This window comes from Bufo gargarizans, chromosome 2 (genome assembly GCF_014858855.1).
Source record: "Bufo gargarizans isolate SCDJY-AF-19 chromosome 2, ASM1485885v1, whole genome shotgun sequence".
Classification (NCBI taxonomy): Eukaryota; Metazoa; Chordata; class Amphibia; order Anura; family Bufonidae; genus Bufo; species Bufo gargarizans.
In genome coordinates this window covers 479,542,444-479,557,447 of record NC_058081.1, presented here as the reverse complement: position 1 = coordinate 479,557,447, position 15,004 = coordinate 479,542,444, and the positions used below count along the sequence as shown (strand labels likewise).

General features: G+C 40.5%; 1 protein-coding gene across 1 annotated transcript in view; it reads left to right on the top strand.

Moving 5' to 3' along the window:
* The window catches only part of CAMK2A (calcium/calmodulin dependent protein kinase II alpha), a 263,773-nt gene that overhangs the window by 189,661 nt on the left and 59,108 nt on the right, over positions 1–15,004 (top strand). Inside the window, exons 8-11 of the mRNA XM_044281129.1 lie at positions 4,034–4,117; positions 4,735–4,829; positions 13,946–14,068; positions 14,155–14,238. Coding sequence (XP_044137064.1) covers positions 4,034–4,117; positions 4,735–4,829; positions 13,946–14,068; positions 14,155–14,238 — 386 coding nt within the window. The remainder of the gene's footprint in view (positions 1–4,033; positions 4,118–4,734; positions 4,830–13,945; positions 14,069–14,154; positions 14,239–15,004) is intronic.

Here is a 15,004-nt window from a genome sequence, read left to right as displayed (position 1 = left end):
GAGTGGCACAATGACAGAGTCTGGAGGTGATAGCAACAGCATCAGGAGGAGACCACAGAGCGGCACAATGACAGAGTGTCGATCGACCAAGATACTTCTGGGGAAACCTGCCTGGCATGAACAGGCCTCTTGTAGCTACAGACAATGACAAGACAAAGCGTCAAGATAGCTTTGGGCCCGGAAGAGTCACGTCAAGTTCATGAAGATACGTCACTAAAGATTTTACCATATAGAACCACAGCGCTGACCGCAGAATAAATTTAGTTTTTCAACCGAAATACTTCAATAAATATTTTATCGCATATAACCGTAGTGCTGACCACTGTATTAATTTTGTTTTTCAACCGACATACTTCAATAAAGATTTTACCACATATTGCTACAGCACTGAAAGCTGAATAAAATTAGTTTTTCCACCCAAATAAGTCGCAAAAGATTTTTGCTGCATATAACTGCAGCGCTGAACGCTGATTAAAATTAGTTTTTCCACCAAAATACATCACAAAAGATTTTACCACATATAACTGCAGCGCTGAATGCTGAATACAATTTTTTTCCACCGAAATACATCAATAAAGATTTTACCGCTTATACAGGAAGTACAGCGCTGAAAGCTGAATAAGGTTTGTCTTTCCACCGAAATGCATCCAAAAGGGTTATACCGCATATAATTGCGACCGAAATACATCAATAAAGATTCTACCACATATAATGGAGCACGGATATGGAGAGGGTGTTCTAACAGAGCACGGAGATGGAGAGGGTGTTCGGATTCCCCCAGCACTATACGGACGTCTTAGAAATGAACCGCTGCTCCCAACAGAAGCTCCTGGGAAGGTCACGGAGCATCCCGGTCATCCGGCATCTATTCGCACCGCTGAAGGATAATTTTGAAATTGTGTAGAAGCCACACGGCTTTATGGAGACATCATGGAGATTTTACCATAACTGCCGCACTGACTGCTACCGCCGCTACTTCCATGAACCCCTGCACCACTACTCCCCGGGTAGATAGGAGGCTGTTGCTAAGCAGGTGCTCTACCCCAGGCACGTTTGGCTCCCGACCTCCCACTGCTGCCTCTCTGCTGACTCCCAGCCGTGCTTTCAACACATATAACCGCCAACATGAACTGAGAATATATTTTTATTTTTGTACTGAAATAGGGCAGTAAACACTTTCAGCAGAACTAAATGCACTAGTGAAGTGCGTATATATTTTTCATTTTTTTACTGTAATACGCCCCTATATGCTTTCACCAGAAATAACTGCAACAGTGCAGTGCATATATATTTTTCTTTTTTTTACTGCAATACGCCCCTATACACTTTCAACAGAAATAACTCCAGTAGTGAACTGAGAATATATTTTTCTTATTGAACTGAAATAGGCCACTATACACTTTCACCAGAATTAGCTGCAGAACTGCACTGAGAATATATTTTTCTGGTTGTACTGGAAGACAACTCTATATGCTTTCACCAGAAATAATTGCAACAGTGCAGTGCATATATATTTTTTTCTTTTTTTAATGAAACACGCCCCTATATGCTTTTACCAGAAATAACTGCAGAAGTGAAATGCGTAAATATTTTTCTTGTAGTACTGATATAAGATACTAAAGATACTAAGATATAGGCCACTAAAGGCTTTTCAACATAGCACTTGAAGCCCAAATAGCTGGAATGATAGAGCTGTCTAATGGCTATTTCGATCCCCAAATAATCTTTCCCTGCACTTGTAAATCGCTTTCCTATCAATGTCCCTAGTGCCTTCTGACGTCTCTCCAGCACTAAGATGCCGTGTAATGATTCCTCCTTTCCCTGCACTTATAAATCGTCTTTTTTTTCCACAATAGTTTTTCCACTTGCTGTCCCTGGCGCCTTCACACGTCTGTCCCTGCACTCTGAATGCTGAAAAATGGCAGAATCTAAAATAGCTGCCGTATTTATAGAGCTGTCACATCACAGAGCTGGCTGCTGATTGGCTGCATGCAGGCATGTCAATCTGGGTGATCCCGCCTTCCCAGAGTTCCTTGCCCCATGTCCTAAGTTATAACACGTGTAGCAGCCATTTTAGGAAAAATGCGATTTGTTATTACAAAGCGCGAGGGAGTTCACATTCGTTGCAAATCAAATTTTTCCTGAAATTTGTATCAAATTCCACTTCGTCAGCTTCGATTCGCTCATCTCTAAAGCTGAACATTATGATTGTTGGACCCATATACGGTTAGGGCAAGATGCTCTTGGTGACAGGTTTGGCAGCAGGTACCCTTTCAGCTCCTTGGTCCCAGTGCAATATCTGTAACGGTGCTCTCAACTAATGTGCACCATTTATAGTACTGGCATCTTCATGTGGACAGAAGATCTTTTAGGCCTCCTCTGGCTTCAAGGCCTACGTGCAACAGCTAAGCCCCCTATTATCATGCCCCTTTAACAGAGATTTTTAGTCTCTGTTACATTAGTTATAGCTGTAATATGAGCCTGGATCAGTGCAGAGAGATAGGCCAGGTTGTCACAGGGGACATTGATCACACTGCTGGTGGACTGGACCTGGCCTGAATTATGCTTTAAAGAGACAATAAACTTAGGAATGAAATGGATACAAAAATGGGAATAAAACTAATAGTGATAGTGAACAATAATAGTAAACAATAATAGTGAACAAATAGATTTTCATTCTTCTGAAATAAATCGTCTTTAAGAGATACAATATGTCAGATAACAGGTGTTTTTTACATCCCCCATATTTCAGCTGAAACTTCAGGAAAGAATGGGTGTATAAAATGGAACCACTTTGTTTTGCTTGACATCCCCTGCAGTTACAGCAGTATAGAGAAATGTTCTACTTCTTCCTAGCCAGAGACAAAGCAGGCCGATCTGAACGAAGCCTTACCAAGTCCGATTGTCCATATTGTATACATAGTCTAAGCTCAGAAGGGAGATAAAAAGGGGAAGACAGAACTAATGTATTTTTGTTATTACTTTTTCCATTGTAGTTTAATGTATAGTAGTATTATGGGCAAGGAAGATATGGTAAATGTCACTGGTCTTTTCCTTTTTTATACATAACTGAAGCTTAAGCTCACACTACAAAGACAAGGGAAAATAGCAGCTGATGGCAGCAGATGTCCATTTCTCCATTTTCCAAGTAATTATCTGTTGAAAGTGGAAGTGATTACTTTCAATATGCTGGAAAATTCAGTTTAAAGGGAACCTGTTATCAACTTTATACTGCCCATACTAAAAACAGAATAAAGTAGAGACAGGTGAGTTGATTTCTTCGGTCAGTCATTTATAAGTTAAAAGTAAGTGGTTGTCGAGAACCAACATCACAATCATTGCAGACTGGGCCTGGAAAAGAGTCACGGCCACCTGAGAAGAGTCATGGTCATTCATGTTCTCCCTGCCCACCTGCTGATGACTGACAGGCTTCTACCTAGTTTTCTCCCTTTCTCTCTAGGGGAGAACTGCCAATCATCAGCAGATGGCAGGGAGAGCAGGAGATTAGGAATAACCAGGACTCTTCTCAGGTAGATTTGACTCTTTTAAAGGCCTGGGCTGCAATGATTATGATGCTGGTTCTCGGCAACCACTTACTTTTAGCTCATTAGTGACACTCTGCTGAATTCAGCATTTCTGTCACTAATTTCTGCTGCCCTCAGTGAGGTCGGCATAAAGTTGATGACAGGTTCCCTTTAAACACTGGCAGTTCCCATTGGCATGCGTGTACACCTTAGACATGACTGCGCTCATCCTAACATTTTGAGTGCCTACTTGAGTGACAAAATGGCACAATTATAAATGATTGAAACGATATGGCTAATCAGTAAACCAGATGAGGCATATTATAGTGCACTATGGATACAACTCTCATCATCTCAATACTGTCACCAGTAAAAGGTATTTTTTGGGGCTGTGGTGATCCATTTGGGGCAATAGCTAAACTAGGCAAGAAAGGATAAATGCATTACTTTCAAATATCCAGGTTGTAGCTGTTTTACTGAATATAATTAATTTTATCTTTTTATTTTAGGATTCGCTGGCACCCCAGGCTACCTCTCCCCAGAAGTGTTACGGAAAGATCCTTATGGAAAGGCTGTGGATCTATGGGCTTGTGGTAATGCATGGATATGCCCACTTTTATTAGATGTTGAGGCCTTCAGGAATGTCTACTCTACATATATTTGATTGGAGATGTCCCTTCTAATAACCTAACTTTCTTTCCTTCTCTTCAACCATCTGCGGTGCCCAAATAACAGTGCCATACAATGGCCAAATAACACTTTCACACAGTTGCCAAGATAACAAAGCAATACGATGCAATACAATGCAATAAACTACGCTCCACTGCAAAATACTGTACAGTACCTAATTAGCAGTGCCACACAATGCCTTCAACATACTGCTCAAATAATACCAACATATAGTGACCAAACAACAGCATATATAAAGTCATACAATAACATTGCTATATGAGGTCTATAAAAAACTGTTATACAATTAATATTAAGATTTGTGTCATTTTCGAGTACCAGGACTTCTATAGCACACCCCTCAGCAAGGAAGGCCGACACAACTCCAGTGTATAGTAAAATTTGCCTTAACAGAAAAAATATCATAGTCAGTTTCCTTGTTTTTTCACACATTTTCAGCATTTGCCACATCTGGCTACGCAGCTTTGGATCCTATTAAACAGTTTAATATACTGATACCGTTTTTTTCTGCCCCCTACAGGAGTTATTCTTTATATCTTGCTTGTTGGTTACCCACCGTTCTGGGATGAAGATCAGCACAGGCTATACCAGCAGATCAAAGCTGGTGCTTACGATGTAAGTGAACTGTCTTAGCAGACATATAGTTTACATAGACCTTCATGGAGGACAGTAGGCTTCATAGAACAAAGGAGATTCTTAAGTGTATTTCTTCTGCTTATCTTCCTATAAAGGTGTGATCCACTCTCCCTTGTTAGTCCCCTCTTTCCAAGCAGTCATAGCAGCCCAGGGCTGCATCTACAGTACATAGAGTACATATGCCTTTGCACTATTAAATATTTCTTTGTATGCCCATCTCCTGCTCTAACACCTCCCCGAAGGCATTTTAGTCCCACAAGAGAGCTTCAGGTATGCAAATGCAATCAACATCTCACCTTCATGAGGTCCTTGCCCTCATGTTCTTTATAATACACAGATTATGCTGACTGAACCATGCAACTCAGAATGGAAGTAATGAGGATGGGAGTGGTAGTTGTGGCTTTGAGGATGGTATTAGTACTCATAGTTCACAGTGACAGTCTCTCTCTCTAGCTCAACCTGGGGCTGTGCAGTCACTGGAGGGGGCACCCTGATATTGGGGCTCATGCCTGATGGTAGTTGGGGGGCACTTGATGTTAGGTGTTGGTCCGGATGCAAGGCAGGAAAGTGGATGCAGTTGCTGGTGCATTCTGGAGTCAGTAACCAGGCCAGTTGGCATCAATAAATAGGTACATCCAACAATAACAAGGCACAGTTTTAAGGCTTGTTACACAGTGCAATTCTTCCCCAATGGTATTATATGGATAACAGCAATGATGGAGATTGTAGTACCACCTCCCTCTGTCTCTCTAAAGTCTCCTGCAGAACCTTAGGCATGCAATGAAGTTCTTGTTAAAGTGAATTTGTCAACAATTTTATGATGTCCTATGTGCAACATAAACAAGTGATAGATCCCCTTAGCAAAATGCTGGGTCACTCTCTTTCATTGACGCAGCCGTTTTGCCAAAATCTTGTATTAACCACCTCAGCTCCCCTAGCTTAAACACCCTTAATGACCAGACCACTTTTTACAATTCTGCACTACACTACTTTCACCGTTTATTGCTCGGTCATACAATTTACCACCCAAGTGAATTTTACCTCCTTTTCTTCTCACTATTAGAGCTTTCATTTGGTGGTATTTCATTGCTGCTGACATTTTAACTTTTTTGGTTATTAATCGAAATTTACCCAAATTTTTGCAAAAATATGACATTTTTCACTTTCAGTTGTAACATTTTTCAAAAAAAAAAATACATTTCTATATACATTTTTCTCAAAATTTATTGTTGTACATGTCTTTGATAAAAAAAAATGTTTGGGTAAAAAAAATGGTTTGGGTAAAAGTTATAGCGTTTACAAACTATGGTACAAAAATGTGAATTTCCGCATTTTGAAGCAGCTCTGACTTTCTGAGCACCTGTCATGTTTCCTGAGGTTCTACAATGCTCAGACAGTAGAAAAACCCCACAAATAACCCAATTTTGAAAAGTAGACACCCTAAGGTATTCACCAATGGGCATAGTGAGTTCAAAGAACTTTTTATTTTTTGTCACAAGTTAGCGGAAAATGATGATTTTTTTTATTTTATTTTTCCTTACAAAGTCTCATATTCCACTAACTTGTGACAAAAAATAAAAACTTCCATGAACTGACTATGCCCATCACAAAATACCTTGGGGTGTCTTCTTTCCAAAATGGGGTCACTTGTGGGATAGTTATACTGCCCTGGCATTTTAGGGGCCCTAATGCGTGAGAAGAAGTCTGGAATCCAAATGTGTAAAAAATGCCCTGTAAAATCCTAAAAGTACTCATTGGAATTTGGGCCCCTTTGCCCACCTAGGCTGGCAAACAGTGTCACACATGTGGTATCGCCGTACTCAGGAGAAGTAGGGCAATGTGTTTTGGGGTGTATTTTTACATATACCCATGCTGGGTGAGAGAAATATCTCTCTAAAAGTCAACTTTCCCATTTTTTTTTATACAAAGTTGTCATTATAGAGAGATATTTCCCAGCATGGTTATATGTAAAAAGACACCCCAAAACACATTGCGCAACTTCTCCTGAGTACGGCGATACCACATGTGTGAAACATTTTTGCAGCCTAGGTGCGCAAAGGGGCCCAAATTCCAATGAGTATCTTTTAGGAGGGCATTTAGATTCCAGACTTCTTCTCATGCTTTAGGGCCCCTAAAATTCCAGGGCAGTATAAATACCCCACATATGAGGGGCATGGCGAGTTCATAGAAGTTTTTTTTTTTTTTTTGGCACAAGTTAGCGGAAATTATTATTTTAAGTCTCCCTTTACGGCAACTTGTGACAAAAAATACAATTTTACATGAACTCGCCATGCCCCTCACAAAATACCTTGGGGTGTCTTCTTTCCAAAATAGGGTCACATGTGGGGTATTTATACTGCCCTGGCATTTTAGGGGCCCTAAAGCGTGAGAAGAAGTCTGAAATATAAATGTCTAAAAAAAATTACGTATTTTGATTCCGTGAGGGGTATGGTGAGTTCATGTGAGATTTTATCTTTTTGTCACAAGTTAGTGGAATATGAGACTTTGTAAGAAAAAAAAAATCCATTTTCGCTAACTTGTGCAAAAAAAATGTCTGAATGGAGTCTTACAGGGGGTGATCAATGACAGGGGGTGATCAGGGAGTCTAAATGGGGTGATCACCCCCCTGTAAGGCTCCATTCAGATGTCCGTATGTGCTTTGCGGATCCGATCCATGTATCCGTGGATCCGCAAAACACATACGGACCTCTGAATGGAGCCAGCCTTACAGGGGGGTGATCAATGACAGGGGGGTGATCAGGGAGTCTATATTGGCTATATGTCATTGATCACCCACCTGTAAGCCTCCATTCAGACGTCCGTATGTGTTTTGCGAATCCGATCCATGGATCCGTGGATCCGCAAAACACATACGGACCTCTGAATGGAGCCAGCCTTACAGGGGGATGATCAATGACATGGGGGGTGATCAGGGAGTCTATATGGGCTGTATGTCATTGATCACCCCCCTGTAAGGCCCCATTCAGACATCCGTATGTGTTTTGCGGATCCGCGGATCCATGGATCAGATCCGCAAAACACATACGGACGTCTGAATGGAGCCTTACAGGGGGGTGATCAATGACAGGGGGGGGTGATCAATGACAGGGGGTGATCAGGAAGTCTAATATGGGGTGATCAGCGGTTATTAAGGGGTTAATAAGTGACGGGGGGTGTAGTGGTGTTTGGTGCTACTTATTACAGAGCTGCCTGTGTCCTCTGGTGGTTGATCCAAGCAAAAGGGACCACCAGAGGAGCAGGTAGCAGGTATATTAGAAGCTGTTATCAAAACAGCGTCTAAAATACCTTTTAGGGGTAAAAAAAAAAATCGCATCTACAGCCTACCAGCGAACGATCGCAGCTGGCAGGCTGTAGATCAGCTAGTTTACCTCCGATTCCTGTGAACGCGCGCGCCTGTGTGCGCGCATTCACAGGAAATCTCACGTCTTGCGAGATAACGTCCCGGCGCGTCCAGGAGGAATAACAGGGCCGCCGCAAAGACGCAACCCTGTGTACGGCGGTCCTGTAGTGGTTAAACAGCTCCAGTGCATAATGATGAGTCTGCATATTTATGAGCTCATAGCATTCCCCGCTCACCAGCTACTGATTCAGTTGTAAATAAAAACATCAATCAGAGGCAGGTGGGTGGGGACAGCCATGAGCTCATGAATATGGGGACTCATTGGCACGTGATGGAGCTGTTAGGATTTACATGAGAGGGCAGAAGAAAAGTGGTGAGAGATCCCCTTTAAATGCTTCTGCAAATTCTCTGGCTGAGGGATACAAACTATAGCCAAACCTTCGCAAAATATGGAAGGGTGTGTTAGCAATGTTGCCTCTTACAGTAGTAAGCCAGAAATGTGCACAATACCTTGCTGACTGACTCCACTGCATGGCCTTGTACATTCTGGACTTTCTAATCTTCCTTCTCTCAGGAGAACTTTTGATAATAAAGTAGCTTCTTTGGCTCTAGAAGTCTCAGAGATGAAGGTTCTCTGAGCTCCGCCCTAGTTCTGAGGAACTTGCACATGTCGGTCCTCACTGTAGCACAGCTAAGACTTGGACTAAACTGACTAACCAGGGAATAGAACCTAAGTCCATCTGCTGACAGACTAACAGGGTGAGCAAAGGTTTTAACCCATAATTGTCCATATAATGCTATTAGCAACAGCATTAGAAATTATATTCCCCCTAAACTATAAGAAGCAAACTCTGTCAGGCAGATCAAAGACACTAAATTTCAAAAAGGCCAATTTCCCCAGGTTGAGGGCAGCATTTCAGGGCATAGACTGGGTGCAGCTACTGCCACATAATAATACTGAGGATAAATGGGAGAGCTTTAAATCCACATTGAGTATTTGCACTAAAAAATGTATTCCTTTAGGTAACAAGTATAAACGGCTAAAATTAAACCCCCATGGCTTATAGCTACTGTAAAAAGGGCAATAAAAGACAAAAAAAAGGGCATTTAAAACATACAAATCTGAGGGGTCAGCTGGAACGTTTGAAGATTACAAAAGGACCTAATAAAATATGTACAAATGAGATAAAATTAGCAAAAATACAAAACGAACAGCAAGTAGCAAAAGAAAGCAAAACAAATCCCCAAAAATTATTTCAATCTATAAATTCAAAAAAACCTAGGTCTCAGATGGTAGGTCCACTAAATAACTGTAAAGGGGGGGGTTAGTCACTAAAGATAAGGAAAAGGCAGAGTTACTAAATGTTTTTTTTTAGCTCTGTATATGCAAAAGAAGAGAAAGAAGCTGATATCTGTGGTGCTGGGGCTGTTGGGGCTGTTAGTACATCCAGTAATATACTCAATTGGCTAACTGTAGATATGGTCCAAGATAAGTTAAATAAGGTAAATGTGAACAGGGCTCCGGGTCCAAATGGATTACACCCAAGAGTGCTTAAAGAGCTTAGTTCAGTCATTGCTGTGCCCCTGATTATAATTTCTAAAGATTTTGTAGGTACTGGTACAGTGCCAAGTGATTGACGCAAGGCAAATGTGGTGCCCATATTTAAAATAGGATCAAGGTCCTTCACAGGTAATTATAGACCAGTTAGTTTAACTTCTGTTGTGGGAAAGATGTTTGAAGGTCTCTTAAGGGACTATATACAGGAGTATGTGACTATAAATAATATTATAAGTGATAACCAGCATGGGTTTACCAAGGACAGAAGTTGTCAGACTAACCTGATTTATTTTTATGAGGAGGTGAATAGTAGCCTAGACAGAGGGATGGCTGTTGATGTAGTGTTTCTGGATTCTGCTTTTGATGCTGTCCCTCATAGACATTTAATAGATAATGTAAGGTCTATAGCAGGGATGCTCAACCTGTGGCCCTCCAGCTGTTGTAAAACTACAACTCCCACCATGCTCTGCTGTAGACTGATAGCTTTAGGCTGTTCAGGCATGCTGGGAGTTGTAGTTTTGCAAAAGCTGGAGGGCCGCAGTTTGAGCATGCCTAGTCTATAGTATAGTTTGTAATTAGATTGAAAACTGGCTGAAGGACTGTGTCCAGAGAATTGTGGTCAATGATTCCTATTCAGAATGGTCCCGGGTTATAAGTGGTGTACCCCAAGGTTCAGTGCTGGGTCCTGTATTATTTAATTTATTCATTAATGATATTGAGGACGAGATTAATAGCACCATTTCTATTTTTGCAGATGACACTAAGCTGTGTAGTACTGTACAGTCTATGGAAGATGTCCATATACTACAAGCTGACTTGAACACTCTGAGTGATTGGGCATCAACTTGGCAAATGAGGTTCAATGTGGACAAATGTAAAGTTATTCATCTTGGTAGTAAAATCTCTGTGCTTCATATGTCCTGGGTGATGTAACACTGGGAGAGTCACTTATAGAGAAAGATTTGGGTGTCCTTGTGGATGGTAGATTTAATTACAATGTCAATCAGCTGCTTCTAAGGCCACCAGAATATTGTAATGCCTTAAACGAGGCATAGACTCATGGGTCAGGGATGTAATACTACCACTTAACAAAGCTTTGGTGTGGCCTCATCTGGAATATGCAGTTCAGTTCTGGGCACCAGTCCATAAAAAGGACACACTACAGCTGGAAAAAGTACAGAGGAGAGCGACTAAAATGATAAGGGGCATGGAGAGTCTTAGTTATGAAGAAAGAATATAATTTATTTAGTCTTGAGAAGAGACGTCTAAGGGGGGACATGATTAACCTATACACTCACCTAAAGAATTATTTGGAACACCTGTTCTATTTCTCATTAATGCGATTATCTAGTCAACCAATCACATGGCAGTTGCTTTAATGCTTGTAGGGTTGTAGTCCTGGTCAAGACAATCTCCTGAACTCCAAACTGAATGTCAGAATGGGAAAGAAAGGTGGGCTACAACAGCAGAAGACCCCACCGGGTACCACTTATCTCCACTACAAATAGGAAAAAGAGGCTACAATTTCAACGAGCTCACCAAAATTGGACTGTTGAAGACTGGAAAAATGTTGCCTGGTCTGATGAGTCTCGATTTCTGTTGAGACATTCAAATGGTAGAGTCCGAATTTGGCGTAAACAGAATGAGAACATGTATCCATCATGCCTTGTTACCACTGTGCAGGCTGGTGGTGGTGGTGTAATGGTGTGGGGGATGTTTTCTGGGCACACTTTAGGCCCCTTAGTGCCAATTGGCCATTGTTTAAATGCCATGGGCTACCTGAGCATTGTTTCTGACCATGTCCATCCCTTCATGACCACCATGTACCCATCCTCTGATGGCTACTTCCAGCAGAATAATGCACCATGTCACAAAGCTAAAATCATTTCAAATTGGTCTCTTGAACATGACAATGAGTTCACTGTACTAAAATGGCCCCCACAGTCACCAGATCTCAACCCAATAGAGCATCTTTGGGATGTGGTAGAACGGGAGCTTCGTGCCCTGGATGTGCATCCCTCAAATCTCCATCAACTGCAAGATGCTATCCTATCAATATGGGCCAACATTTCTAAAGAATGCTATCAGCACCTTGTTAAATCAATGACACGTAGAATTAAGGCAGTTCTGAAGGCAAAAGGGGGTCCAACACTGTATTAGTATGGTGTTCCTAATAATTCTTTAGGTGAGTGTAAATGGGCCATACAAAAAATACGGTGAAAAACTGTTCCATGTAAAATGCGCTCAAAAGAAAAGGGGGCACTGCCTCCGACTGGAGAAGAAAAAGTTCAGTCTCCGGAAGAGTCAAAGCTTCTTTACTGTAAGAACTGTGAATCTGTGGAATAGACTTCCTCAGGACGTGGTCACAGCGGGAACAGTGAACAGTTTAAAAAAGGGTTTAGATGAATTCTTAAAAGTAAACAACATTTATGCTTATGAAAACGTGTAGAAATCTGAGTCACAATTCCTTCTGGGATTTGCATCCCCACCTATCCCTTGGTTGAACTTGATGGACTTATGTCTTTTTTCAACCGTATTAACTATGTAACTAGGTAACACATACATAATAAATGACAACATTTAACATAGCAGTACTGTATAACATTATAGCAATTACATCTTTGCAGCAATTCTCCTCTGGGTAAGCTCACGAGAGTAACCAGTATTTAATGCTAGGGATTCTTTGTACAAGTTATTCTAATTGAGAAAGTTGACTAGCAATATGACTTCAAGAAAAATACAGCAAGTCCAGCAGTCTTGACTAATTACTACTGATAAACCTATATTTTCAAAACTCAAGTAAAGACAGAACACATTTTAGGACATTATCCCTTTAATCGTGAATTAATTCAGATAAAACATCACTTCTTTACTAGCATTAAGTGTAGACTTAACAGATCCAAACCAAAAAATAGAACTGTTGCAAATCTGTTACATCATTAACAGTGTCGTGTGTTGATGTATTCAGCTCTGCATTTCTGGCACCTCATTAGCCACGTGTTACTTAAGACCAGAGTTTTTTTTACATAATGTATTTACAAATCCTGATTACTAGTGGTGCAGATATGTTAAGGCTTCCATTTAATTAACTACTTTATTAACTGTATATACAGTTTAGAAGGTGGCCATGATGCTTTCTGTTCCTATTCTGGTAATCACGTGATTGTCTTGTAACTGCAGGAGCTGCTGGGTCTTAACAGACCCATTTTAGCTCTTTAGTGAGACTTCAGAGACTGTATTCTCCCCTTGTAATTGTGACTAATATGTCAGTCACAGTTTTAATGGAAATCAGCAGTATAAAAAAATAAATAAATTAGGTAATGCTAAACTATCCCCCAAAAATCTTGTATGACCTTATGGAGGGCACAATGAGCAAAATAAAAAATAGTGCAAAATAAAAAATAAAGACAAAAAAATTGATTAATAAAACAATAAAAAAGAATAATGATAAAAAAAAACGCCGCTATTAGATCACACCACAGTTTGTAGCCCTGCCTCTGACAACTATAATCTGTATATCCCCTATATAAAATGACCAGGATGGAATGGGAGCACAACATAAGTATTTTAGTTGCACGTTTTTTAACATATTCCTGGGTATAAAAATAGAATAAAAAATAAGGAAAAACAAGTGGGTAAAATGGCCCAGTCTCAAACTTTTAAATCAGTAGTTGTGACTCCTCAAAACTGCTGCCAGCACTAGATTGGTAATGGGGAAATCAATTAAAGCATACCTGAAGTGTTGTTTTTAGCTGCTGCACAGGTGAGAATGGAAAGTTTTAATACATCAGTTTCGGATGTATTTAGCTCACAGAACATTGCCAAGTCTGAATGTATCCACTTCTCAGCTAAGAACAGGACAAGATGTGTACAGGTTTGCTGTCTTAAGTAAGTAAGTCACTGACACAAACATATCTTGAAAATGATGACGAATTGAAACACAAAGTAATTTAGAAAGTTGTAAGCATTTCATTTATACAGACATTAAGCTTTATATACATGAAACAAAAAATCTTCAAAGACGCATAGCAGGGGACGCTGACCATCCCAGTATTAGTTCATTACACTATAAAATTTGCCTTGGTGCATTCTCATGAACAAAAAAAAATAGTGACATACTGTAGATGTATGTTGCTTAGAACTAAATTTTGCTATTTTTCATCCCACTTTTTCTAGTTTCCTTCTCCTGAGTGGGACACTGTAACTCCAGAAGCTAAAGATCTTATTAATAAGATGTTGACAATTAACCCTTCTAAAAGAATCACTGCTGCAGAAGCCCTGAAACACCCATGGATATCAGTAAGTGTCTTCTTCAAGTGCCTCCATCATGTTCTCAACTGGTCCTTCAGTCTAAAGGAATTGACTTTATCCATTATTGTTTTTAGCACCGCTCTACAGTGGCTTCTTGTATGCACAGACAGGAGACGGTGGATTGCCTGAAAAAGTTCAATGCCAGAAGGAAGCTGAAGGTAAGTGTTATACTAAGATCCTGTAAGAATTAAGAAACTCTGAGAGCTGCTCTCCTCTACTCAGTGGTTAAAAAGATGAATTGTCCACTTTTGAGATGTCCTAAATGTTAGGATGTAGACAGTCGTGGAGTATGTGATTGACTATTGTGGGTGAATGATACACAGAAAGAGAGTAAAACACCTAGACAATCTCCGAGAAATTTAACCCAGGGTCCTCTGGGCTCCCTAATAAGACAATGTAAATATTCTGACCAAATGTGTATAGTTGTATAAGGACGAGAAAGGGATGCACCAAGGAGGGATTCCTGTTTGGGTGTGTGAGCAAAAATTTTATATAGAGATAAGGACAAGGGCCCTGATTTATCATAGACCAGCAATGTATGCCAGTCTATGATTACCCCATGCGCTGTTGGCGTTTGTGCCTAATTTATAATGAGATGTACACCTCGTCATAAATTAGGCGCAGCCCTTAGCAGCTGATACTCTGACTGGCATAGATTTCAGTCTTCTTCTAGAGCAGAAAACTGATGTAAAAAAACATAACTGTGGTGGGCCGCTGTTCCCGTCCCCTCCCCACCACCTTTTTAGAAAAGTGGTGAAGACGGCGGAGAAACGCCACTTGTGCAAAATAGTTGTACAAAAGTGTAAAAAAATTTGCAAACACACAGTTTCTGACTTTATCACACCAGAATACTGGTGAAAATATATGACAAATAAGACCAAACGTATTCTTAAGAAGCTGCATAGAGAAAACAACCATGGCAGC